The sequence below is a fragment of the Macaca nemestrina genome, chromosome X (genome assembly GCF_043159975.1).
Source record: "Macaca nemestrina isolate mMacNem1 chromosome X, mMacNem.hap1, whole genome shotgun sequence".
Classification (NCBI taxonomy): domain Eukaryota; kingdom Metazoa; phylum Chordata; class Mammalia; order Primates; family Cercopithecidae; genus Macaca; species Macaca nemestrina.
The window spans coordinates 113,215,919-113,242,913 of NC_092145.1; the positions used below are offsets into that span (position 1 = coordinate 113,215,919).

At 51.3% G+C, this 26,995-nt stretch overlaps 1 protein-coding gene across 7 annotated transcripts; it reads right to left on the reverse strand.

Annotated features, from left to right (window-relative positions):
- Nucleotides 1-1,587: 1,587 nt before the first annotated feature.
- Nucleotides 1,588-26,419, reverse strand: LOC105463824 (ubiquitin like modifier activating enzyme 1). 7 transcript variants are annotated; one of them, XM_011711233.3, is made up of 27 exons: nucleotides 23,176-23,359; nucleotides 20,165-20,239; nucleotides 18,249-18,365; nucleotides 18,062-18,120; nucleotides 17,791-17,959; nucleotides 17,553-17,687; nucleotides 16,158-16,264; nucleotides 15,791-15,881; nucleotides 15,547-15,679; nucleotides 14,905-15,002; nucleotides 14,651-14,797; nucleotides 14,343-14,519; nucleotides 14,114-14,218; nucleotides 13,945-14,025; nucleotides 13,463-13,618; nucleotides 10,990-11,155; nucleotides 10,659-10,855; nucleotides 7,009-7,073; nucleotides 6,573-6,768; nucleotides 5,782-5,856; nucleotides 5,473-5,662; nucleotides 4,212-4,300; nucleotides 3,853-3,945; nucleotides 3,534-3,725; nucleotides 2,289-2,390; nucleotides 2,080-2,180; nucleotides 1,588-1,922 (listed from the first exon to the last, which is right to left on the reverse strand). In XM_011711233.3, exons 2-27 carry the CDS (start codon nucleotides 20,180-20,182, stop codon nucleotides 1,787-1,789), a joined length of 3,195 nt encoding a protein of 1,064 aa, XP_011709535.1. In that variant the 5' UTR covers nucleotides 20,183-20,239; nucleotides 23,176-23,359; the 3' UTR covers nucleotides 1,588-1,786. The 7 variants fall into 7 exon arrangements, with proteins under 7 accessions (XP_011709535.1, XP_011709527.1, XP_011709508.1 ...); XM_011711225.3 differs by having other exon boundaries at nucleotides 20,165-20,242; XM_011711206.2 differs by lacking the exon at nucleotides 23,176-23,359 and adding an exon at nucleotides 20,352-20,703.
- Nucleotides 26,420-26,995: the final 576 nt, after the last annotated feature.

Here is a 26,995-nt window from a genome sequence, read left to right on the forward strand (position 1 = left end):
TGGCTGCTGGGTGCAGGGGGCTCGGTGCAATGACGCAACCCCCACCTGCTGAGCCCTGATCTCTGGCTGGTGTTGTAATGGGAGACAAACTGCAGAGTAAAATGGAATGAGGTGGAGGGAGAACAACTAAGATGCAACCAGGATTCATGCATGACTCAAAAGCTTGTTTTGATGGAGAAGGGTGTCAGGTACGAATAAGGTGTCAAGGAGATCCAGGAGTTGTGGTAGGGAAGAAATGGAGCTGTAATGGGGGAGGTGCAGCGAACAAGGTGTCTACAGAGTATCTGCAAAGGAGCTGGCATACTGGAGAAAGAAGACAACAGTTGTGTTCAAGCCTCAGCTGCTGTAGTGGCATGACCAGTGGACTGCGGTGTGGTGTCTAGGATACTCTAGAGCAATAATGGGAAAGTTCCTATGGTGGGAAAAACTTTCCACTTGACAGCATCACCACTAGATACCAAAGGGAAAATGCCTCTGTCCTCAATGTCCTATTGGGGAAGAAGAAACTGTGGAAGGATGAGGTCACCCACGCAGAGCAGGCCAAGAAAATAAAATAATCAGAAGGAGGTGGGCAAGGGCATATACTGTGCCCAGGACCAGGAACTACTGGCCCAGGAGACAGCAGATGTGGGCACAGGCTGTGATGGCAATCAGGCCAGTTCAGAACAGGTTGAGCTATTCCTTACACTCAAGTTTGAGTAGAAGAGTGAGGGATCTTGTTTCTAGTAAGGTAGATAAAATTGTCTGGTTAGTTGAGGGACAAAAGTATGAATGGATTCCTCAGGCACCAAGAGCCAGTACAATAGAGGAAGGCAAAGATGTGGCAGTGGTCAGACTGGTGCTTTCAATCATCTGGAGCGCTCAGCGAAGACCAAGGACAGAGCATGGTAGCTCTGCAGTTCTGGTGGGGCTGGTGTTGGGCCTCCTGCTACCTGCTCTAAGCGATGAACACCCCTCAGTTCCCATTGCCAGCTGTCTTTTCCAAGGTAGGAGGCTGAAGATCAAGGGGCACACAGGCAGACCTGGGGCTGAGGGGGACAGCGTAAGACAAGCAAGGGGCTTTTCCTCTACCAAGGTTCTCAAATATTTCCATAAAAATTGCAAAGTATGCCTGCAGGCACTGGCATTCAGCAGAGCTGTTTAAGACACCCCTGCAGCAAGGAAATTGAACTAAGAGCACCACAGGCATTCCTGGTGCTGGGAACCATGACTACAAAAGGCTGCCCAGGGTCTGAGTGCTTTGAGCCAGGTGGGAGGGGATCTGCCCTAAGGACATAAGGCATGCTGGCCATGCCCTAGCAGCCTGGTCACAACTTTCCTCTTCACAGAGCAGGGAGTTAGGACATGGAGAAGGTGAGGATTGAACCCAGCTCAAATTAATAGTCACATGGACCCAAGTACCTGCTCACTGGCCTCACTGGTGCCTCCTTTTCTTCCTAGGCAGAGAAGGCAGGAAGAGGTGGCAATTACATTTTCTTTGCCCAGAAAACTGGCAGGTGTGGTGGGGCTGAGCCCTCTGAGTTACCATCTGAACCAGATAGTTCCAGGAAGTCCCTTCCTTGCCTGGAACCAGCAGGGCAGGCGACGTGGGAGTTATTAATTCTTTATTAGGATTCAGGTTTCAAACAAGGTAGAAGGCAGTGGCAAGAGGAGTTCAGGTAGGGGGATGATGAGGGAACACCAGACTTGGCTAGCTGGGCCACTGCCAGAAGCCAAATGGGAACCCTGGGCTGGAAGGGGCGTGGAGAGGGATGGACAGGGGCCGGCCTAGAGGAGCAGACGGGGGTCAGCGGATGGTGTATCGGACATAGGGAACCTCGACATCCTCGCCGCTCTCGTCGTTACAGCACAGCTCAAGCACCAGCGCCCGCACGTGGCGGCCCAGTTTTCGCTTCGACACACGGCTCACAATCTCTGTCATCCTGGGGACAGGGGGATGGGAGCATAGGGTCAGGAGGGCAGAAAGCAAGAGAGGACGGGCAGGTAGGTGGGGGCAGTGAACTGGAGTGGGACAGCTGGATGTTGAGGTTCCCCAACTCATACAGGGCCTCCCCCCAGCTTGGCCAGTGGCCAACTCACGGCTGATCCAACCGTTCCTTGAGCTTGGCAGCTGGCATGAAGAAGGAATAGAGCATGGACACGCCCTGGGACAGCATGGTGATCTCTAATTTGTGCTCTGTCTGGAGAGGGACGGGGAACAGCAGGGTCATGGGGGTGGACAGGCCAGCAAGTCACCTTGCACACCTTGCCCCCCAAGGTGGGGTGAGAGAGAGAGGGAGGGGCCTTACCTTAAAGTAGTCGAGGAACTGTTTGAGGGTCATCTCGTCACCATTAGGCTGCAGCCCTTGTACCTCAAAGCGATCCCACAATGTCCACTCTTGGTTATAATACTGCAGGACAAAGAGGGGAGTGTAAGATGGAGACCATCCCAGAGGGTCCAGCCCCCATCTGTCTCCATCCCCCTCACCCCCATGCAGACGTGTTCAGTCAGATCACAATCTTCTTTTGTTCGAAATCCTCTTGTGGCTCCCATCTCACCCCAAGCACTGAAATTGTTTTCTTCTCATCTCCTACTCTCCTCAGTCTCACACTCACTCCGTGGACTTTGAATTCCTCCAACTTGCCAGGCACACCCCTATCTTGGTACCCTTTTAAGAACTGGTCCCTCTGCCTGGAATGTGTCCCCACTCACCACCAAGCCTGCACGGTTTGCCCCCTCACATCCTCCAATTCTGATCTCAAGTGTCATCTTTTCAGCAAGGCCTTTTCTGACCATCCCACACAAAATCTCAAACACATCCCCTTGCCCCCTGGTATTCTCAAGTCCTCTTTATCTTTTTGAGATGGAGTTTTGCTCTTGTTGCCCAGACTAGAGTGCAATGGCACGATCTCGGCTCACTGCAACCTCCGCCTCCCAGGTTTAAGTCATTCTCTTGCCTCAGCTTCCCGAGTAGCTGGGATTACAGGTGCCCACCACCATGCCCAGCTAATTTTTTGTATTTTCAGTAGAGACAGGGTTTCATCATGTTGACCAGGCTGGTCTCGAACTCCTGACCTCAGGTGATCCATGTGCCCCGGCCTCCCAAAGTGCTGGGATTACAGGCGTGAGCCACTACGCCCGGCCTCTTTTTATCCTTTTTTGATTCCAAGATCATTTAATAGGTTATTTATATCATCTACTTGAGGAACATAACTTAGAAGAGTACCTGCACACAACAGGTGCTCAATAAATATTTGAGTGAATTCATGAATGAAGCAAGCAAAGCATATAAGTGTAGGAAGCATCCAATAAATTTTGGCTGCCATTATTTTGTAGTTAATAATACTAATAATCTCCCAGGGCACAATTCAAATATCCCATCTTTTCACATGTACTCAAACAATATGATTAATGAATAAACGAAAAAGGATGCATAAAAAAGGTAGGTACACATAGACAGAAACCCTCACCTGGTGACAGGGTATGACGTGAATTAGAACCAGAATCTACAGACATACCCCACCCAAACCCCACTTCTGATGCGGGCCCCCACCTGGTGACGTGGTGCGGCAAGGGGTTCAGAGAAACCGAAGAAAGGCAGGGCCAAGTTGAGGAAACCATTCTTGTAGGAGTCAAGCTGTCGGTGCCCCTGCACAACCTTGTACAGCTCCAGACACACAAGGCCAACCACGGCTGCTGTGGTCGTGGCAATGGCTGGGATGATCTTCCCCGCAATCAGCTTGCTCTGAGAGACAGGAAGGGACAAAAAATGGTGGTAGTTAAGTACAAGAGCCTCAGGGTCTATAGAGGGGCTGAGTGTGGGTAACTCAAACCTGGAGGAGTGTGGAACATCAGGTCTAGATTCCCCTCACCTTGTGCCGGTCTGCAGGAGGAATGTCATAGTTTTCTGCCCGGAGGTTGGATGCAGCCACGATGAAATCCATATGAAAGTTGCTGTCATCATCCTGTTATGAGTGGGGAGGGTGTGAAGGGGCAGTGGGGAGAGGATCAGTTAAAGAAAATGTGTATCCTCCACTGCAACTGCCTGATGGACTCTCCCAGATCACAAAGGGATGGCTGGGAACACCTACTCATTCAGAGCCATGTGGCAGGCCCACGATCTGATCCCCACAAAGGCCCAGGGCTGTCTCCAGATACTCCTCCTGTTTTTCTCCAGCCTGTCTATGCTTTGCCCATCCTCCCTTCCCTGTCCTGGGCCCCCACCCTGTACCTTCTCAAAGTCAATGGGGTACATCTTGAATCCAGGGAGCTTGTCTGGGCTGGGCAGAGTAGCTTTGAGCTCCTCTAGACGACTGTCATCTGCATGAAGAGAGGGACACTGTCAGCCCTTTAGATCCCAGGCTAAGGTCTGAGGTGGAAATGGGAGCCCAGTGTGGGGCAAAAGGTATTCAGGTAGAAAAAGGATTTGGAAAGGAGAGACATCCTGGGAGAGAAAAGGGGCAAGGAGGAGAGGTAGAGAAGAACAGAATACAAACCTGAAAAACACAGAGAAAGAGCTGAGGCTATCAAGAACGATCTCTCTAGAGACACTAAGGAATGGAAATGAAAGTGTTAGGAGAAAGTGGAGATGGAGAGATCAAGATGGGAAACGTAAAGATCTTGGGAAGAATGATGTAGAGCGAGATGGGGGAACACAGAGGATACAGGGAGGAAAAGGGGAGTAAAAAATATATATGGAGGGGAAGTTGGGGGGAATGTACAGATGTGGACATAGAGGAAAGATATGGGGGGAGATGGAGAAGATATAAAAGGGGAGAGTGGGGGTATACAGAGGGTGAGACAGGTGGGAGGAGAAATATATGAAGGTGATGAGAGATATGGAAGGAAAGATTGGAAGACGTACATAGAGGAATATGAAGGAGTAGATATTTCAGAAGGAAGATGGGGACCATGGAAGGGGAAATGGGAGGAGATCTGTGGAGAGGAAGAGGGATGAGATATAAGGAAGGTAAATGTAGGGGGCATTACCGAGCTACAGATGCATTATATACAGAAGGGAGGAGTGGTGAAAAAATATGTAGATGGGGTGGGGCGGGGGTGTCAGTAAACCGCAGCCCCAAACTATGGAGGGTGAAGATGCATAGAGAAACATGGGGATAGATGTAGAGATGGGGGCAGATCTGGAAGGAGACAAGGCAGGAAGGTATCACGGGAGAGAGACCACTGGTAGAGATCATACGTCTTAGATGAACAGATCAAGAAGAAAGAACAAAACTAAGGGAAATACACAGAGCAAGAGTAAAACAGCAAGTTCTCCTGCGGGCCAGAGAGTGGAGAGGAGGAGGGAGGGAGACAATTTGCCCCAACCTACCCTCTTCATGTCAAAGGGAGGCTCAAAGGAAGGTGTGGGTAAACCTCAGGCCTGGGGTCACAGAGCAGAGCAGAGCCAGGGGTAGAGGACTGGTGGGGAGGCTAGACTAGGCCGGGGACATTTGGGGGTGACTACTGGCCAACTGGCCAAACACCCTCACCAACAGAGGCATTGGCGCTCTGCAGCTCCTGGTCAGAAACATGGATCTTGACGCCAGACTTGGGGGTGAATTCGGGGACCTGCACAGACTGCAGGAGTGTGGCCACAGCAGCTCGGTCCTGAGAGCCTGTCAGCCCGTAGGTCTGGGCAAACAGGTTGGCAGCAGCCATCACATAGTCCAGATGCAGGGGCTAGGAGAAGGCAGGGCAGGGAAGGGTGAGCACATCAGCCTTTGAGTGGGGAGCCACCACCTCCTTCCCACCTACTCACCCTCCACCTGACCCCAGAAGACCCTAGAGAGGAGACTTACGTTGTTGACATCAAAGGTGAGCGGGTGTGGACAGCGTTTGGGGCCAGACCAGAAAGGGGCTCCTGAGCTTGTGAGCTAAGGGATGGAGAGATTTTTGAGAACAGGACCTGAGAGTGAAGGCCTCTCTGACAATCTTGGCACTTCACCTAGGCCCCAGAGGTGCCCCCAACTCACTATCTCGGGTTGGGCACTCGATGGGGACTGGAGCCAATCACAAAATACCCCAACTGTAGGGTCCCACAGGTTGAACCACAGATCTGGCTGAGAGAACAACTACCAATCCCTGGGTAGTCATTTTGTGCTAGACAGCCCATCATTTAACAAACTCATGGATTACCAGGCATTGTACTAACTTCATATTAATAAATACCAGTTAATCCTCCCCAAACCCCCCATGACGTAGATCACTATTATTTCTACTTCACAGACAAGGAAACTGAGGTACAGAAAGAAGTTACGTGATTTGTTCAAGTAGAGTTTAGATTTGAACCCAAACCCGTATTGATTCCTGTGCACTTAACTCCAGAATTTCTCCCCCATAACCCCTACAGCCCTGACTGGGAATCAGGTATGACGCAGCCCACACCACAGTCAGGGTAAACAGCAACCAAGCCTCTTTGCTCAAAGGAACTAGGGTAAGGAAAAAGCAGGTTAGGGTCAATCACTCTTCTCAGATCCCCATGCCTCAGGGCACCTGCCACAGCTGGACTCCGCAGTGGGAGGACCCACACTGCAGGCTCCCATTTCAGGGAAATACATTCTGTCAAATGGACCCAACAACTGGGCATTACCTGGTCAGGAGGGAAGTTGTGCAGCAGCTGCCGGATGTTGTTTGAGTACTGGGTGTGCCAGTGGTGGCAGGCCCAGGTCACGCAGTCAGCCCAGGTCTGTGGTCGCTGCAGCACCAGGCTGCGCTGCACAGCCTCCAGCACCTCCAAGGGCTGGGTGCCTGCCAACCGTAGTGTTCGCTCCACAAACTTGGGGTCTCTATCAGGAATCGAAGAGGACAGAGGACAGGATTACACGTCAGCCTCAGGAGTGGGCTCCAGAGCAATCTTATTTTCTCCATGGAAAACTAGTCCCGACCCCAAACAATACGAGGCCCGAGCAGCCACTCATTCATGTGAAAAGTGTGCCTGGTGCCAAGTGTTACTGTGATGAGGAAAGCGGGCGGGATGCCTTGGCTGGTGGACAAGGATAGGGCGAGAGGGCACTGGAGTTACTCACGTGAGGTACTGGTTGACATTTTCTGCTGGCTGCTTGAAGAGGCCTTCAAACTCATCCCGAGCCCACTGCAGACATAGCAAACAGATTACATGTGGCCACAGTTGACAAAATGGGTTACCGCAGGCATTATTAGAAGGACCATCAGTGAATAAAGCAAGTACAAGGCTCACAGTTACTCTGGAAGTGGGGAAGCTCCCCAGCCTTCCCCATTTCCCCACCTCAATTGAAAAACCAGGCCAGGGCCGGGCGCGGTGGCTCAAGCCTGTAATCCCAGCACTTTGGCAGGCCGAGACTGGCGGATCACGAGGTCAGGAGATCGAGACCATGCTGGTTAACACGGTGAAACCCCGTCTCTACTAAAAAATACAAAAAATTAGCCGGGTGAGGTGGCGGGCGCCTGTAGTCCCAGCTACTCGGGAGGCTGAGGCAGGAGAATGGCGTGAACCCGGGAGGCGGAGCTTGCAGTGAGCTGAGATCTGGCCACTGCACTCCAGCCTGGGTGACAGCGCGAGACTCCGTCTCAAAAAAAAAAAAAAAAAAAAACCAGGCCAGGTGCAGTAGCTCACACCTGTAATCCCAGCACTTTGGGAGGCTAAGGTGGGTGGATCACCTGAGGTCAAGGGTTCGAGACCAGCCTGACCAACATGATGAAACCCTATCTCTACTAAAAATACAAAAATTAGCCGGGCATGGTGGCAGACGCCTGTAATCCTAGCTACTCGGGAGGTTGAGGCAGAGGAATCGCTTGAACCCGGGAAGCGGAGGTTGCAGTGACCCGAGATCATGCCATTGCACTCCAGCCTGGGTGACAGAGCAAGACTCCATCTCAAAAAAAAAAAAAGAAAAAAAAAAAAAAAAAAGAAAAACCAATGAACTTGATTTGGGCAGTGGTTACAATAGTGCTGTGTATATGGAAAACTGTTTTGTTTTGTTGTTTGAGACAAAGTTTCACTCTGTCACCCAAGCTGGAGTGCAGTGGCGCAATCACGGCTCATAGCAGCCTTGACCTCCCAGGTTGAAACAATCCTCCCACCTCAGCCTCCCGAGTAGCTGGGACCACAGGCACATGCCACCACACCCGGCTCATTTTTAAGATTTGTTGTAGAGACAAGGTCTTGCTATGTTGCCCAGGCTGGTCTTGAACTCCTGGGCTCAAACAAACCTCACTCCTTGGCCTCCTGAGTGCTGAGATTATAGGTGTGAGCCGCCAAGCCCAGCCTAAAAATGTATTAAGATCTGCGTACCAGGCTGGGCGAGGTGGCTCACACCTGTAATCCCAGTACTTTGGGAGGCTGAGGCGGGTGGATCACCTGAGTCAAGAGTTCAAGACCAGCCTGACCAACATGGTGAAACCCTGTCTCTACTAAAAATACAAAAATTAGCCGGGTGTGGTGGCAGACGCCTGTAATTCCAGCTACTTGGGAGGCTGAGGCAGGAGAATCGCTTGAACCCGGGAGGCAGAGGTTGCAGTGAGCCGAGACTGCGCCACTGCACTACAACCTGGGCAACGTGAGCAAAACTCCACCTCAAAAAAAAAAACAAAACAAACAAACAACAAAAAAACAAAAACTGTGTACTTTATTCTAGATATGTTATGCCTCCATAAAAAAGAAAAACTTCAACTAAGTGTATCTTACCACAATTTTTTAAAAAAGAAAAAACTCAGACCAAACCAAAAATGATCCCTATCCAGGCCCTGAGGACTCGGCAGAAAACAAGACAGAGGCTGGATACAGGGGCTCACACATGTAATCCCAGCACTTTCGGAGGCTGAGGTAGGTGGATCACTTGAGCCCAGGAGTTTGCAACCAGCCTGGTCAACGTTAACAGGCGCACATGCGCGCACACACACTTCCCAGGAGCTGAAGGTTGCAGTGAGCTATGATTGTGCCAATGCACCTCAGCCTGAGTGACAGAATGAGACCCTGTCTCAAAAAATAAAATAGCAAACAAGACAGATGTTCTGGCCTCTGAGAGTTCCTAGGACAGTTCGCAGTCATTAGCGAGGTGGTTTGGAGCGTACAGATGTGAGAAATTCATGTTCAGATTCCAGCTGTGCCACGTATTACCTAGTTTTGTGACTTCAGGCACACAGGATAACATCTTTACCTCTGTGCTTCATCTCTAGAACAGATGTTACAACAGTGATACCTACTTCATGGGGTTGCTAGGAAGAAATGAGCAAATACGTATATATTTAAAGCTTGGTTAAAACAGTGCCAGGCACACGGTAAATGGCAAGTGGTTCACAACTGTCCTGTGAGGTAGATGCTACTGTCATTCCCATTTTACAGAACAGGAATCTGAGGCACAGAGAGGTCACACATGACCTAGTAAGACTGTGGTGGGTGCACAAATACAAACATACCCACTCTGGAACTGCAGTGTCAGAAGGGAGAAAGTGACAGATGGAACTGGTTTTTTTTTCCCCTTCCCTATTTTGCTCCCACCCTCATACTCCTACTATTCTAAATGGTTTGGCCTCAAACACTGCACTAAGAATTATTCTGACAGCACAATGGTAATCCCTAGGTTCTGTTTCTTGGCCTAGGTGGTAGTCACTTGTGTGTTCACTTTGTAAAACTTCAGCTAGATCAAGCTTGTCTAACCTGTGGCCCGTATGTGGCCCAGGATGACTTTGAATACTGCCCAACACAAATTTGTAAATTTTCTTAAGACATTATGAGATTTATGCACGGATCTTTTTTTCTTTTATTTTTTCAGCTTATCAGCTATCGTTAGTGTTAGTATATTTTATGTGTGACCCAAGATAATTCTTCCAATATGGCCCAGGGAAGCCAAATGATTGGACACCCCTGAGCTAGATAATATGTGCACTGTTCTGTAGGTTACATGCACCATACACACAGAATCATCCTGACAAACCAGCTGTTAAACTCATTTTAAGTAACAGCTGGGGAAAACCCGAATATGGACTATTAGAGACAAATAAATAACTGGAAGAGATGGTAAGAATGATTGTTAATTTTGTTGAGCATGAAAGTGATGTTTCTGTTAGATAGAAGTAGTTCTCAATTGGGAGTGATGTGGCACCCCTGGGGACATCTGGCAATGTCTGGAGACATTTTAGATGTCATGATGGAGGGGGAGTGCTATTGACATAAGAAGTCAGGAATGCTGAGAAACATCCTACAGTGCACAGGGCATCCCCTCTCCCATAACAAAGAAGTAACCAGCCCCAAATGTCAGTAGTGCTGAAGCTAAGAAACCCTGTTCTATAGCAACATATCCTCACTTGGCAGAGGCACTGAAATAGTAGGGGAGTAAAGGCTGTAATGTCCGTGACACATTTAAGCACAAAGAAGAAAAATCTATATACATCTAAGAAGAAAATGTGGCAAAACATTAAGAATTGCTAAATTTAGGTGAGGAATGGTATTTGAGTATTCATCATAATATTCTTAATATTTCTCTATGTGTTGAAAAAAATTCAAAGTAAAAGTGAAAAAAGAATGAGTCATTCTAGAAACCTAGGCTGCTTGGTGGGAAGAGAGGGAGGGAGGTTTGGAGAAAAGGTACATCTTACACTTAGGCATGCAACATCTGAAGGCAAGGCAAGGGCCTGGGGGCAGAGAGGCAGCGGCCTGGCCAGATGCCCGGCCTCTTCCCCTTCTCCCACAGCTTATCACCTGCAGGGTGTGCTCGATGGCATTAGGGAAGTTCTTCAGGGTACAGATGGGGATGGACTTCTCAGGTGGGTCCTGGCTGGAACTGTACGACTCTGTCAGGAAGGGGATCACCACCTGCACGTTGCCTTTGGTGCCCAGTGTGCCTGACTCCAGCAGTGGCTTCCGGTAGTAGACGCAGCGGCGGTCCATGTACATGCCTGCGGGGAGGACAAAGCGACAGCCGGGAAAGGAACATTAGGAGAGGACAGGAAGACAGACACCCCTCTTGGTATATACACACCGAAACACACACAACTTTGCCCTTGACCACTTCACCCGCCTCCAAACTCACGGGCATCCACGTTGTCCAGGGCATTGGCCACGCCATCTAGGTTTTGGAAAAAATCGTCATCATAGATGCGCTCTGTGTCAGGACCCACACGGTTCTGGTGGCTTGTCACCCGGATATGTGGATTCATCTGGCGCACAGCTGCAGCGGCCGTGTCAGACTTTAACTTCTAAAGGGTTAAGAAAGTGCAGTTCCAGGGTGGGGACGGGGGAACAGAGCTCACTTATCTGTTCATTCACCCAACAAACATCTTTTTTTTTTTTTTGAGACAGGGTCTCTCTCCATCACACAGGCTGGAGTGCAGTGGCGTGATCACAGCTCACTGCAGCCTCAACTTCCCAGGCTCCAGCCATCCTCCCACTTCAGCCTCCCAAGTAGCTGGGACCACAGGTGTGCACCACCATGCGTGGCTAATTTTTGTATTTTTGGTAGAGACAGGGTTTTGTCATGCTGCCCAGGCTGGTCTTGAACTCCTGAGCTCAAAGACCTCGGCCCCACGAAGAGCTGGGATTACAGGCGTGAGCCACCACACCTCGCCCAAATATCTATAAAGGGTTGCCTGCCTGAGACAGATTTACTTAATGCTGGGGAAGACCCAGGCCCTGAGTTAGGTGGCTAGCAGGAGAGACGGTCTGTGACAATGCCACATGGCCAGGATGATGACGCATGTGGCAGGGGATCAGTGGAAAGGGAAGCTGTGGACAGGAACAGACTGGAGACAATGGGCCAGACATCTGTTCTTTCATCTAACACCTACTATTTTTTCAGGTAATAGCACCCAGGATTGACGTAGACTCCCCCAACCAGCACCAGGATGCTAGCGCACAGACAAGCAGGATCCTTTCAAAGCCCAAGGTGGGCCACATCCCTCCTCTGCTCAGAATCCTCCCCTGGATCCCACCTCCACTTACCGTAAAATGAGTTGGCTCCCTGACCCTCCCACCTCAGGATCTTTGCGTGGGCTCTTCCGCAGCAGAAGGCGCTCTAGTCCCTCATATCCTTGAGGTCTCTGCAGAACTCAGGCCTTCCTTAACCACTGTCATCAATACTACAAACCATTCTCCCTGACACCCTGACTTCCCTTGTCTGGTTTTTGTTGTTTCCTTTGAGGAGCACTCATCACCGACATTAACTATATACCTCACGATCGTATTGTGTCTATTGTTTGCTGTCCGTTCCCCTCCCCTTTCAGGAATCTTGTTTTATTCCTTGGTATATCCCCAATACCTAAAACAGTACCTCAGTAACTATTTGGTGAATAAATGAAATGAATGAAAAGGGGGAATAAATCCTGGGTAAGCAAAAATGACATTGTTCCCTACAGAAGGCTTCTCAGAGATCCCTGCATAACCAACCCAGTTTCCATATGGGCAGAGAAGTGTAAGCCTAGGAGACTGAAACTGCAACCCTTGGAAAGGCCTGCTTCCAAGGTCCACCCTTGGCTGGAGTCTGGGAACTTGGAATTCGGGAAGAATCCCACCACTCCCTACCTGATATCAGTGGTTCACTGTGCCTAAACTGTTCATGCAAACAATACAGTTTATGCTGAACACCTTTCCTTCTGGGAGTCTGGAAATTTTGGTATGTGCCAGGAAGGGGGCGCCTACATGACCAGTCCTAAGTAAAAGAGATGGTGCTGAGTCTAACAAGCTTCCCTGATTGGCAACATTTCACGATGGTGCTGAGTCTAACAAGCTTCCCTGGTTGGCAACATTTCACATCTTGTTACACTTTGTTGCTGTTATTTCTGTAGTTACTGTTGCTACTGGGGAAATAAAGGCTGCCCTGTTTAACTCCCACAGGGAGAAGACTCCTAGAAACTTGTACCTGGCTCCCCCAGACTTCACCCCACCAGCCTTTTCCCTTTGCTGATTTTGGTCTGTTTCCTTTTGCTGTAATAAATTGTAGCCACAAGCACGACTATATGCTAAGTCCCATGAGTTCTCTTGGTGAATTGAGCTTGAGAGTGGTTTTGAGGACCCCAGACACACTGTCCCAACCAGCACTAAGGTCAAGGCAAAAACAAAAAAACAAAAAAACCAAGTAAGATACAGAAGCTGGGAAAGGCTTCTGGCCGAGGTGGAAAGATCTCTGACAGAAAGAATGGGAACAAGAAAAAGGAGGGGCGAGGTGAGGTGGCTCACACTTGTAATCCCAGCACTTTGGGAGGCTGAAGCAGGCGGATCACCTGAGGTCGGGAATTCAAGACCAGCCTGACCAACATGGAGAGACCCTGTCTCTACTTAAAAACCAAAATTAGCCGGGCATGGCGGCGCATGCCTGTAATCCCAGCTACTCAGGAGGCTGAGGCAGGAGAATCGCTTGAACCCAGGAGGCAGAGGTTGCGGTGGGCCAGAGATCATGCCACTGCACTCCAGCCTGGGCAACAAGAGCAAAACTCTGTCTCAAGGAAAAAAAAAAAAAAAGAAAGAGGAGGAAAGTGAGATGACAAAGCCCCACCTCCTACCCTACTCACCGTGACATCCCAGGGCCGGAAAAGAAACTGTCGATTCAGATTTGACTTCTCAATGGTGTCCATGTCTGTAACGATGATTTCTCCACCCTCCCTGCAGCCCAGCCCAATCATGGCAAAGTTCTTGAGCAGCTCACAGCCAATGGCCCCCGCACCCACCTAAGAGGCAACCAAGAAGACAGGCAGAGGCTGGTCAGGGTGATGCAGGTTAGTGTGAGGCTACCCATCACCCCTCACTCCCCTGAGAGATGGGGAGAGGGGCTAACACCACATCTTCAGGTTCCAGGACTCTAAGAAATGACACGCAGTCGTGTGAGGAAGGAGGAACCAGAGCGGGAAACGAGGGATGCACTGGGCTTCCCTTCAAGATAAGGAGAATGGCAAAGGGAATGCCCCACAGGTTGCGTTGAAATGCTGAAGGAAGCCCCAGGGCAGATGGTCAGAGGCCAAGATGAGGGGAGCAGGCATCCAAGGGGACCACTCACCAGGAAATACTTCTGCTTGCCCAGCTTCTCTTGCAGGTCTGAGCCAAACACAGCCACTTGCCCATCGTAACGGTTCTGGCGCTAAGGAATGCAAAGGGAGGAGGGTCAGAGAGAGGCCTCCCCAGAAATGCCCCCAATGATGCCCTCCCCACAGGTCCCACCCACATACTGGGAGGCACTTGTCCTCCGTGAGGGCCTCTTTGTCCTCAGGGAGACACTCAAGAGCATCAAAGTATAGCCACTGCATGATGGGCATGAACTTCCCGGAGCAGGCCTGGAGAGGGGAAGGGAGAGAGGGGGTGGTCAGTGGTTAACAGGGGCCTGACACAGAGAGCAAGTGATGGAGTCAGGGAGGCACCTGGCCCACCCCAATCCTGCCTCTCCCAACCCATGCTGACCTTCATGACTTCCTGGGCAGCCAGGCCCCCAATGAAGGCGTTTATGGGTGCCAGATCCCCAGCAGCCACATATGCCAACTTCCGGATGAGGTCCTCGTCCAGGTTCTCTTGCTGCACTGCTGGCAGGGCTCGAGCATTCACAGCCTGTGCTAAGGCCACCAGTTCTGTTGCATCCTCCTGGTGGGCCAGAAAGAACCAAAAGAGGATCTGTCAGGCCACAATGAGGGCAGGGAGTGTGGATAAGCAGAAGCATGGTGGGCCTTCAGTGCCAGGCATGTCTGCATTGGCTGGCTCGCCTACCCACCCACCTCATTGCGGGGCCGAGGTGGCCGGCCATGCTGAGCACAGAAGTGGTGCAGGGCCTGGAAGCCAATGTGCAGCTGGGCAGGGTGAGAAAACTTGGCGAAGTCCGTCATCACAAAGTCAGGTTCTGCCAGTGAGGCCACCAAGGATTTCTGTGGCGGGGGAAGGGGGAGGTCATCAGAACCAGAAGAGAGGAATGGAGAACTCGGGAATGCCTAGAACTACCCCACATAGCCACTGTTCCCACTGACACACTCACAAAGCTAATCTTCTTAGGTACTTTGACCTGACTGACGATGCCTCCACGGATATAGTCGGAGAAGTTGGAGGTGTCACAGATGCTAAAGGTATAAGGACCTATAGAGGGCAGGAAGAGAGCTATCAGTCTACCCATTCTCCCTAAAATCCACAACCCCTGCAAGATAAGGAACCTCCTGCCCCAACTCAGCTCAGACATCAGACGCCATCTCCCCTCTGCTCCAGGGTCCACATGGACATCAGAAAACATCTCTCCTGTGCCCCAGACCCAGCTCAGACCCTGTGAGACCCTATGTCCCTGGCTCCAAGTCTACATGGGAAGACCTTATCTGCTTCCCATCCAAATCAGCTCACACACAGTAGATCCTCTGACCTGCCCTGTTCAAACACCAGAGACCTTTTCCCCCTCAGCTCAGATACCAGGGACACATTCTCCCAGAAATAGCTCGAACACAGCACCTCTCCCCCATGCCCACCAGCTCTTATTGGACCCCACGGGATTCTGTCTGTAGTTCATCTTAAACAACAGGATGTGTCTCCCCAATCTGAACCAAGGGCCATGTCTCCTCCCTTCAACTCCCCAGCCAGAACCCAGGAACATATCTCCTAGCTTCCCTCTGCTTCCCCCATGGTCCCAACTCACCCAGGACTTTGATCTCCATGGGCTGATTTCCGTTGAGTTCAACCATGCCCTGTACTTCTGAAAAGGAGACAAAGTCCCCACTTTCAAACCCGTGTCGGGCCTCATCCAGGCAGGTAACCACACCAGGGTTGTCCTGGTTAAAGGAAGAGTGAGTCTCAGAAACAGGCCCAGGGTACCAAGAGCGGACAGGAAGGACTACCACAGCCCACCTACCCGCCAGGAACCCTAGGGCTGGTCTCCTTACCTTGGTAACCATAGAAACCATAGCACTGAGCGGCTGCTCCCCATTGGAATCTGTGAGGATCATTTCCTTTCCAAAGTCACAGAAGAGCTGCCTGTAGAGGGAAGCAATAGGGCTGATGCCCGTGTCCCATGCACAAACAGGCCCCACAGGTCCCTCAAGATGTAGTGAAAACTTGCTGAGCAAACTCAGCCTATCACTGCTGGGATGTAAGATGGTACTTGTGCCACATGAGGAGAGATGAACACAAAGAACCCAAAATCTGGGTAGCTGAGGAGGGACGAGGGCAGGGAGAGCCTAGAGGTCTTGGCCTGGGCCTGGTAGGAGTTGGAGGAAAAGGGGACAGGGAGCGGGGTGGGCCGCCACTCACCCAAACAGGCCCCTTGTGTCTGCCACCACCAGCTTGATGCCACGGCTGTGACAGAACTCACCCACTCGCAGCTGGTCCTCCAGGGGGGTGTTGGTGAGCACCACCACCTGTGGAGAGATGGAGGCTCAGGCCCAGCATTGGGGTGAAGAGGAGAAAATGGTGGAGGGCTGATGTCAAGGACTCAGGCAGTCCTCAAGGCAGACACATCCAGGCTTTGCTGGGTCAGCCTCTTTCACAAACACACAGCACCTACTGTGCATCAGACTCTGTGGGGGTCAAAAATGAACTCCTAGACTATACCAGGAAAGGTGAAGAGGTAGCTGGGAGGACGGAGTTTGGAGAAGAGCTGACTCATTTATTTGACAAACACCCGCTGCTGTCTGCTTGCCATGCCCTGTGAGACACTGGAGTACAACTCTGTCTCCAGCCAAAGTCTGAGCTCACTCCTACCACACCCACCTGCTTCCAATTCCCAAGACAATGCCTGCTCCGCATGATCTTTGGGATTTTGCTCTCTGCCTGAATGTCCATCCTTCCCCACCAGGGTGAGCTCCTATTCCTCCATCCGGATTTAGCTGCAGTGCCCTGGCAACCCAGGGCCGACTCTCAGCTTCCAGAGCACCTCTTTCTGGCCTGGACTTTTTAATTAACAAACATCTATCCAGTTCTTACGTGCCAGCTGCAATTCCACGTGTTTAACCCTCACAAAAAGTCCATGAAGTCAGTGCTGCTACCACGCACTGACTACAAACAGGAAAACTAAGGTACAGGAGATGAAGCAACCTGCTTGAAGTCACACTACCAAGGCTGGAGGCCCGCAGCAAGGCAGTATGGCTCCCTCCACAGTCTGTGCCCACAACCACTATGCCGTACTGTCTGTACACATCTTCCCCACTTGAAAAGGCAGGGCCAGGCCGGGCGCGGTGGCTCACACCTGTAATCCCAGCACTTTGGCAGGCTGAGGCAGGCGGATCACAATGTCAGGAGATTGAGACCACCTTGGCTAACATGGTGAAACCCCGTCTCTACTAAGAATACAAAAAAAAAAAAAAAAATTAGCCAGGTGTGGTGGCGGGCGCCTGTAGTTAGTCCCAGCTACTTGGGAGGCTGAGGCAGGAGAATGGCGTGAACCCAGGAGGCATAGCTTGCAGTGAGCCGAGATCGTGCCACCGCATTCCAGCCTGGGCGACAGAGCAAGACTCGGTCTCAAAAAAAGAACAGAACAGAACAGAAAAGGCAGGGCCAGGGGCTAACTGCTGCCTGCATACTCTAGTCCCCCAGCACAAAACCTAGGATTCAGGCCGACCCATTAAATCAATATTGAACACCACTGAACAAACCAGAGATGGGCTGAGAGAGAACTGGGCAGAAGGCTGGGTGGTACCCCTAAGATACCTGGAAACCACTAAGGAAGTCCTCAACGAGGGGTCCAGTGTAGGCAGTGACAGGCACATAGCTGTTGAGCTCAGCAAGGCGGGGCTGTGATACCTCGGCCCGGTTTTTACCGATGTCCTCCTCCCGCAGGTAGAACTGTAAGGGTGTGCAGTAGGGAAAAAAGGTGAAATGGCTGAGGCACTGGGAACGGTGGTGCCTCGGGAAGGGGGAGAGGGGGAAGGGTGCTAGGAAGAGGTACCTGGGAGGAAAGATCAGCCCACTGGGCAGTGCCCTGGTCATGTAGGGTGACAGCCTTGACCCCACCAAGGATGATGTTCTTAGCAATCTCCACGCCCAGGCCCCGCAGGCCTGATACCAGGACACTGGATGTCTGGAGCCGCTTCATTGCCTCATGGCCCAACACATACCTGCCAGGTTAGGGGGTACTCTAGGTCAGGGCCTGCCCCACCCAACCCTATCCTCTCCATGTCCCATTCCACACCCCTCGGCCCAGCCTTGGCCCCACTTACAGCTGCCGGGAGTAAAGGCCCTCGTCTATGTCTGCTTCACTGCCGTTCTTGGCCATTCCCTAGGGATAGAGGGAAAGAACAAGTTCAGGGAGACACACAGGAGTGGAGCATGGATAGACAGACAGTGATACAGAAGACTTTCCCACCCACCACTTCGTCTGCCAGTCTCCAGGGAGAGGACACTCACGTTGGTTGGTACCGAGGGCACTTCGGACAACACGGACTGGGCAGGGGAGCAGTTAGAACCCGGCTTTGGTTCAGGCCCGGACACGCGACGTTTCTTGGACAGCGGCGAGCTGGACATCTGGAGGAAAAAAAGAAGGACAGAGGTGACCCTGGGGCACATGGGTACCGTTTTTCTGTTTGTTAGTAGCAACTGTGGGGGAAGGGAAGACAAGTATTAGTACCCCAATTTTACAGCAAAAAGGGGACAGGCACAGAAAGGTGAGGACTTGCCCAGGGTAACACAGTGGTCAGAGCTAAGATCTGAACCCAGGTGGTCTGATTTGCAAATCCACACTGCTGACCACTAAGCCATTTGCTTCTTCCCAGCACAGGACAATGAGGGAGAGACTCCAATCCTGGAGTGAAAGGAATGACAAGAATGTACTTGTGCAGAGGTCAGGGGAAAAGATGTGGATTCAGGACAGACCTGGTTTCAAATCTTGAGCCTGCCACTAACAGTAATAATTAACCACCGTGGGCCTCAGTTTTCTCACCTGTGAAACAGGGGTGATAATACCACTTACCTTCCCCATGGGGTTATCGAGATGATAAATAACACAGAGCACAGAACCTGGCACAGAGTAGGTAGGCAGTAACAAGCAGCCATTCTCCTCTCCCTTAATCCCAGGGACGGCGGCGGGAGGGGGGAGTGCAGGAGGGAAGTGAGGCTTGGACATCCATCAGGGTGGCATGATGGCAGGAGCAGTAACTTGCTGAGAACCCAGTCCCCAGAGGGGCTCAGGGAGGGAAGTTTTATAAAGCCCAACCCTGCCCCCAGCTTTGGGAGGGGAAAACCGACACAGACCAATAAAAGAGGTTGCAGAAAGAGAGAAAACAAACACATCCCAAGCCTCATCTGCATGTGGACTCCCTTAAACAGGTTAACCACAATGATAAATGAGTATTAGACTTATTAGGAGTCCTCCCCGTGCCAGATGCCATAGTAAGCACTTCTCTAAGCCTTGTCTCACTGTGTCCTCAGGGCACTCCTGTGGGGTTTGGACTGCTGTCAATAATACCCCCCAACTTTAAAGTGAAGGAAAAAAATTCACTCAGGGACGTTCGGTGACCAAGGTTCCCACACAGTAGCTGAGCTGGGACCAGACCAGGATCTGCTGACTCTGGAGCCCAAGCTGCTTCCTCGTGTTATCACGTTTCATCCCCTCCATGACCCTGACCCAGCAAGGCAGAGTTTAGGACAAATGAGAAAACGTGAGCTCACGCAGTCAAGTAACTCGCCCAGGGTCAACTGCTAGGTCCCAGAGACGGAACAATACAGCCTGCTGTGGAAGTGAAATCTGGTGGTGCGGGTGACTGGGTCCAGATGTTGGAGATGGGAGGACCCAGCGTCACTTCCCCTCACCCCCAGTGCTCCTCTAGGCACTGAGTCTTCCGTTCACACAAGTCCTCCTACACTGAGACTTTTATGACACTAAGTATCCCAGTGTACCTAAGATTCCATCTTGGCACCTGTCACTAGCACCAACCACAATGACAAGAGCTCCCTACTATCTACCAAGAGCATACTGCATGTCAATCAAAGAGGAAAGGGCTTTGTCTAATCTTAACAATCCCCATGACCCAGATAACCCTATGCCCAAATCACAAATGAGAAAACAAAGGCTCAGAGAACCCCATTCACTCGCCCAGAGGCATGCAGCTGGTGGGGGACTGTTTGCCAAACGCCCCTGGGCTCAGGGCCCAGTCCAGAGGACTAAGAAATGGGAGATGAGGGGAGGCAGGAGGCTAGTTGGAGCCCCTGAGATAGCCAGGTGAATTGCTTGGAATGCTAAGAGCCAACCTAGGTAGCAAGAGACTTGGTGAGTTAGTAGAGACAAAGGCGAACCATATTTTCCATTTACTGACTCTCTGACTGACCTGAGTTAGAGATCTCATTTCCTCTGAGCCTCATTTTCTCCAAAAGCTGGGACAAACGAAACTGTCTTCAAGGGGCTGCTGGCAGGGTTAAAGAAGCCAAGGTCTGTGGTCAGAACTCACTGACCTGAGGATGTGAGTTCCTCCCTGGGCACCTGTAGTGGCCTCCATTACTTAGTTATCTCCTTGCCTTGTCATTGGTCAGTTTGTTCGGGACACGCCATTTCCTCACTCCGTAAATGAGAGATGATCCAGGGCCAGAGAGCACTTTAACTTCTAGACATTTCCCCTCTGGATCCCTAGTGCAGGCAGCAGGGGTCTAAGAAGTTTCAGATGATTGTTCAACTGGATTTCGACTGCAAAGGTTTGGAACAGCCCTGTCTCAAGGCAAGCAGGAGTCTGGGACAGAAACTCTGGATAGGAGCTAAAGATCCCCCACCCCCAGCAGAAAAACAATCTACACCCTTCCTCCCTCAACATTTGCTCAGGCCCCCACTATAACGTACACACTGTGAACTGTTTGGCAAAGCTGAGCTGCGGCTTAGTTTCTAAACATACCTGAGTCTCCAAACTGAAGATTTTCAAGCGTAAGCATTCTCTATTCTCAAACCAGAGGGTTTGAGGGAGGAGTCTTGGAGGTGTGAGAGGAGGCAGGTTAGCAGGATGGAGAAGCTAGGGCATAGAGAAGGGGGGCTGGAGCATGTCAAGCTTTCCGGGAGGGGTTAACTGAGAAGTCCATGGGAACGTGAGAGGAAAATCAGGAAGTGGGTGTCTAAGAGCAAGGAGGCTCTGAGGCAAATGGGAAAGGAGATGTTAGAAGTCCTGGGAGGGAAGGGACTAGGCTAGGGTTTTAGGAAAAGACTCAAATTTCGGATCTCTGGAAAAGGATCTTTTAGAGAAAGGCTGAAAAATTGCAGTGGAGGCCCCCAGAGGCTGCAAAGAGGTAGGAGGGCAGTTGCTGGGCCCCATGGAAGCTGCAAAGGGAATGGGTGGGGGATTCTAGAGTCTGAGGAGGCAGCAGGAAGACGTTGGGGTCTGGGGGGAGGGGTAGTCTCCATCAGGAGGATGTTGAGGCTCTGGAGGTCTCTGGAGACAGATGCTGGTAGCAGAGAGAAATCTTTAACCAAAAATAATAGATAGGGACATGCAAGAGGAGAGCTGTATCTGACATTCCTACTACAGAGTCCCAGGAGGCTCTGAGGGTGGATGGTGAGGGGCTGGGAGAGGTTTCTAATGGAACACAAAGGCCCTGTGTCAATCTCTGACAGGACATGCTAGGTATCACAGCTGCTCTGAGGGGGTGGAAAAGGGAAGCTGGGCCCAGATAGTTCAGGCCTTAAAAAGGTTAGTAAGCAAACACTGGCTAGGTCCCCAAATGGGGTTGGGTTTCTCTGACCAATTATGTAGGACCCCATGGAGGCGCTGAAGGTAGATGCTAAGAAGAGGGTTTTCTATTGCGGTAGAAAACAAGAGGGCCATGGCCGGGCGCAGTGACTCACGCCTGTAATGCCAGCACTTTAGGAGGCCGAGGCGGTGGATCACCTGAGGTCAGGAGTTCGAGACCAGCCTGGGCAATATGGTGAAACCCCGTCTCTACTAAAAATACAAAAATTTAGCCAGGCGTGGTGGTGCATGCCTGTAATCCCAGCTACTCGGAGGCTGAGGCAGGAGAATCGCTTGAAGCAGGGAGGTGGAGGTTACAGTGAGCCGAGATGGCGCCACCGCACTCCAGCCTGGACGACACAGTGAAACAACTCCGTCTCAAAAAAAAAAAAAAAAAAAAAAAGGAAGAAGAAAGAAAACAAGAGGGCCTGTGGGTGGAAGGGACATCTGACAATGATCCTGGGGTCCAAGGAGTCTGAAAGCAGAAGCTGAAAACCCCTGACTGCAGACATTAGGGACCTTGAAAGTATCTGAGGGCAGATTCTGAGGCCTGATGTGAGGATAAGAGATCTTTGAAAAAAGCAGCTAGAACCCGGGTTGTCTTTTGACGGCAGAGGCTGGGTCTAGGGTGGGGTAGGGGAGGCGAGTCTCTGATGGAAGGGGCTAGAAGCCAACCGGGACTGCAAGAGCAGATGCTCACAGGGGCTCTTTGATGGAGGATTATGTATCCAAACAGTTCCTCCCTGCTATCTGGTGCACCGGAAGGCTCTGGGGGTTCAAGGTGTCTGACGGGGAAGATGCTGAGGCCTCTCAGTAGTCTCTGAATACTGGGAGTATGAAAAGCAAGAAATTCCGTAAAAGTAGAGAAAGTGTCAAAGGACGGAGTCTAGGAATTGAAGTCTCTCAAGGCAGATGCTAAGAGGGGTCTCTGAGTAGAAATACTGGGCAGAGTCTCTAATGAAAGACGCTAGGGCCAGGGTGGGGTTAGGAGACCTGAGGTGCGGCGAAGAGGGTTCCCCGACACAAAGGCCAGGCCCAAATGGCCTTTCACAGGGTCTAGTACCCCTGGAAGCTCTCAGCGTGGCTAACATGTGTGTGGGATGGGGGGTCTGAAGGAAAATGCAAACGAGGACTCTCTTACAGAGATAAAGAGCCTATGGACCCCTTCCAGGTCTAGCCTGTCTTGGAAGCCTTGAGGGCAAATACTGAGAGGCTAGGAGGTGTCTCAAAGGAGATTCTGGGGCAGGTCTTTAATGGCATTCAATGGTGAGAAGCTCTGATCAGCAATGCTGATCCCCGTAAATCTCTATCGGAGACTGGGGAGAGTTCTGATCTGAGATACAAGGTTCGGGACGGAGTCAGGTCCCAGACTAGAGATGTTGGGCATGAGTCTCTAAAAGCACATCGTGGGGGTCCGACTCCAAGGTCAGATTTTGGAACTAGAGGGATCCGGGGTGGTCCTGGCCGGGGAAAGTCGGCCCCGCCCCAGGCTCTGCTCCCCCTCCCTACTCCGCTGATTCCTGGCGCCCGAGTCACCGCGGCCCGCCCCGACAGCAGCGTGGCTCAGGCCCTTCCAGTGCCTCCCCGAAACCCCTGCCCCGGGCGAGGCGCAGTGAAAGGACGTTTTTTACCAATGCCGGTTCCCCGGGTCGCGCCGCCGCCAACTCCTCAAGGAGCCGAAGCCAAGCCCGGCCGCCACCCTCCTCCTTCTCCTCCTCCCCGCCGCCTGGGCCGCCTAGAATCGCCGCTGCCGCCTTCTCCTCCCCCGGCCGCTGTGGCTGTGGTTGTCCCTGCCACCTCCTTCAGCCGAGCCGCCGACACAAGATGGCGGCCGCTGAGCCTGGGGCCGGAACAAAACCTTGGGCCCCACCCCCAGAAACCCGGATGCAAGCGGGCCGCGCCTACTTATGAATCATGCATAAAGTTCCCGGTCCGGTTGCGATTCATTCGGTTAGAAGTGGAACAGTACCACCTGGTGGGCATTGTGGCAGTAACAACGAAAACAGGTAAAACAGAGGCCACGCCTCATGGAATGTGAATAATGAATGGTTGCAGCCAGGCTGTCATGGAAGCGAAGAAAAACCATTAAGGTCACGCTTCCTGATTATAAGTTATGCATAAAGTTGAGTGGTTGGTAGACTAACAACCAGCAACCAGACAGCAGATATTAAAACATGGAAGTCACACACCTCCATTCATGAATAATGATGATCTTGCAGGGGCCCGGAATCCAAGGAGACCCAGGCCACAACTTACTCATGAATAATGCATAAGACCCAGTGGGTTGGAATAAAAGGAGCACGCCCACCTATTGCTGCACCTAATACACTATAAGCAGGGAAATGGGGCTACTGCAGAGAAAACACACTCTCCCAGGTTCTGAATAATGAATTATGCTGCTGCAGTAGCTCAACCTGGAAACTCAAGAGAGGTCAAGAAAGGTTCCACCCAATTTATGAATTATGCATAAGGCGAAGAAACACCCAAGACTGCCCTACCCAGCAAATAGAGATTACGATGCTATAGCCAAGGCAAAGTGAGCACGCCTTCCTGTTCATGAATAATGAAAGATGTCACTGCAGTGCCACCAGAAAACCCAGGGGAAGTGTTCTCTCTGCCCCTGCCTCCTCTCCCCACACCTCCCTCCATTCTCCCCGCCTCAGGAACAAGGGCTGCCTTAGTCCTATCAAACCCAAACTCATTACATGTCTTTGGCAGGTGCCTCAGTTTTCACAACTGTAAAATGAGGATAGTAACAGAGCCCATCCACCTCACAGAGATGTGTTATTATGAAAATCAGATCACGCCTGTAATCCCAGCACTTTGGGTGGCCGAGGCGAGTGGATCACCTGAGGTCAGGAATTCGAGACCAGTCTGGCCAAGATGGTGAAATCCTGTTTCTACTAAAAACACAAAAATTAGCTGGGCGTGGTGGCGGGCGCCTTTAATCCCAGCTACTGCGGAGGCTGAGGCAGGAGAATCCCTTGAACTCGGGAAGCAGAGGTTGCAGTCAGCCGAGATCGTGCCATTGCACTCCAGCTTGGGCGACAAGAGTGAAACTCCGTCTCAAAAAAAAAAAAGAAAATCAGAGAATTATGGGGTGAGTCTTAGAACATTGCTGGCACAAGGCACTGTTAAATTTTTAAAACATTATGTATTAATATAAAGGTAATATGTTAAGATATGTAAATATATATTTACATTAATATAAAATTAGTTATGAATACTCAGCCACAAGAGAAACCCCCAACTTGGGCCACTGCTTCCCCATCCATAAAATAGGAATAACAACAGCAACTTACCTTGCGATGGAGTTTAAATGAAGAAATATGTAGAAAGGGCTTAGACCAATGTCTGGCACATACTAAGTGTTATATTAGTAGTAGTACTATTAAACGGCGGCGCGGGGGAGTGGGGAGGGGAGACATTATGGCATCTGGTTAAGACTACAGATTGCGGAACTAGACCCCAATTTGAATCCCGGCCCAGCCACTCACTGATTGTGTGACCTTAGGCAAATTACTTAGCCGTCCTGTGCCCCAGTTTCCTTATCTATAAAGTGGGGGTAATAATAACCTACCTCCTAGGATTGTCGTGAAGATTAAATGCGCTAAGTAGCTAAACGAGTGTAAGCTAATCTTATCATTATCCTCCTACCCATTATTCAGGCTTACAAAACGATTTGCCAAAGATAACACAACTGGAAAGGATCGATGGGATTTGAATCCAGAGCCCCGGCTGATTATCTGAGATTACCAGGCCATAAGAAATGAACAATGTAGGAGGCCTCATCCCTTCGCTAGACGCCAGGTTTTAACTCTGGTACCAGTAAGGGAAAGCTAACCGCGGATCATGCAGATAAAGCTGCAAAAGCCACGCTCCTCATGAATTAAGCACGGAACCCCTAGAAAAGCACTGAAAACTCAGAGTGCTACTTAACTTTTGCGAATCATCAATGAACTCTCCTTTGCGCGGCAGACTTCAGAACGCCCCTTCAGCACGCTGATCCGCCCCTCGTGAATGACTCACAAGCCGATACCTTCCCTTCTGCGGACCAGGTGCGAAAGAGGCAAAAAACTGCCTCCTACCACAGCCCCACCTCCTTATGAATAATGAATAAAGCCGCGACCAAACGAAGGCCGGGTGGCGCCGCGTCGGCTCAGGAAGAGCTGGGCTCCGGCGTCCCTTCCCTAGCCTGAGCTGGGAGGCTCCTCTCCCTAGAAACATCTGGGCCCCCGACGTGTCCAGTCTCGCAGTCCTGAGCCTCCAGGCGCGGGGAGGACCTCATCACAGAGCCAGAGGTCACAAAGGCCTGACACCTCCACTATGCCACGTCGGTCCCGATTGTTCTCACTGTCACCAGGACCCCGTCCCGAAACAAGCCCTCCCCCAGTCCCGCCTTGACTTTAGTAACCTCAAACTTTGCTTCTCCCCTTGAAGAATAACCCAAATCCTGCTCCACGGACAAGGGTGCCCATACACGGACCCTAAGAATCTCCCCAAAGCCCCCCAAACCCTGTCTCCGAGGGGTGCTCCCCAAAACAGACTCCCAAATCCCACCCCAAAGTCCCCAAACGGCACCCCCTAAGGGTCTCCTCAAAAGTAGACGCCCCCTAAATATCACCCCGGGCCTGGAGGCTCCAAATACGCCCATGAGGAGATCCCCGAAGTTGGGATTAGGGAAGCACCCTCCTCCAAATGCTGTCCAGAGGCTTGGGGGCACGGTGCTCCAGCTCACCCCCTGTGCCGGGCGGAAGCCTCGCCTTCCTGCCAAAGATGAGCTGAAGCCACGGGGCAACGGAAGAGCAAACCACCTCCGTCGTACAAGAGAAGCCAGAGTTTGCGCGGAGCTCGGAAGCGCGGGGCCTCGGAGAGCCCCGGGTCTGGGATGTACCACAGATGCTCTGCTAGAGGGGCGTAGGTCCCTGCTCCCGCGTCGCTGGTGCCCGTTTCAGACCCAGATGCCCCTACAGGTTGTGGTACGGCCCAAATGCGCGCGGCATGCTGGGGGTGGTAGTCCTGTCTGGCCAGTGCCTGGTGCACGTGGTGGGCATCAGCGTCCAGAATATGGGAAAATGTAAGCCTGGGCTATGGAATGCCGGAGCCGTGCTCTGTAGGGTGGGAAAAGGAAACGGAATGTGTAGGTGCCTCCACATGGAAAGACACACCCATCCTACAGATGGGGAGACCGAGACTCAGGTGGCCAAAATAGTTCATTTGACATGGGCCAGGTGCTGGAAATTCTTCCTTGAGCTCATGGACCTGACATTCTAGCAAGAGACACAGACCGTAAACATAACAATAAGTGAAATTATAGTTTCACATACAAATCCGTATTATAATAGATATCTGTGACTATACACAGTAATATAAATTATGTCTATACAATCATGTGCTGCATTACATTTCGGTCAACGGTCCTATAACACAGAACATTTTACTGTTATCTTT

What these genes read in the sequence shown, in the direction of transcription:
- LOC105463824 (XM_011711233.3), bottom strand. An exon ending in GACACAAGGGGCCTGTTTGG is followed by an intron (nt 15,882 to 16,157) that starts GTGAGTGGCGGC and finishes TTCCCTCTACAG; the next exon opens with GCAGCTCTTCTGTGACTTTG. An exon ending in CGGAGGACAAGTGCCTCCCA is followed by an intron (nt 14,026 to 14,113) that starts GTATGTGGGTGG and finishes TGCATTCCTTAG; the next exon opens with CGCCAGAACCGTTACGATGG.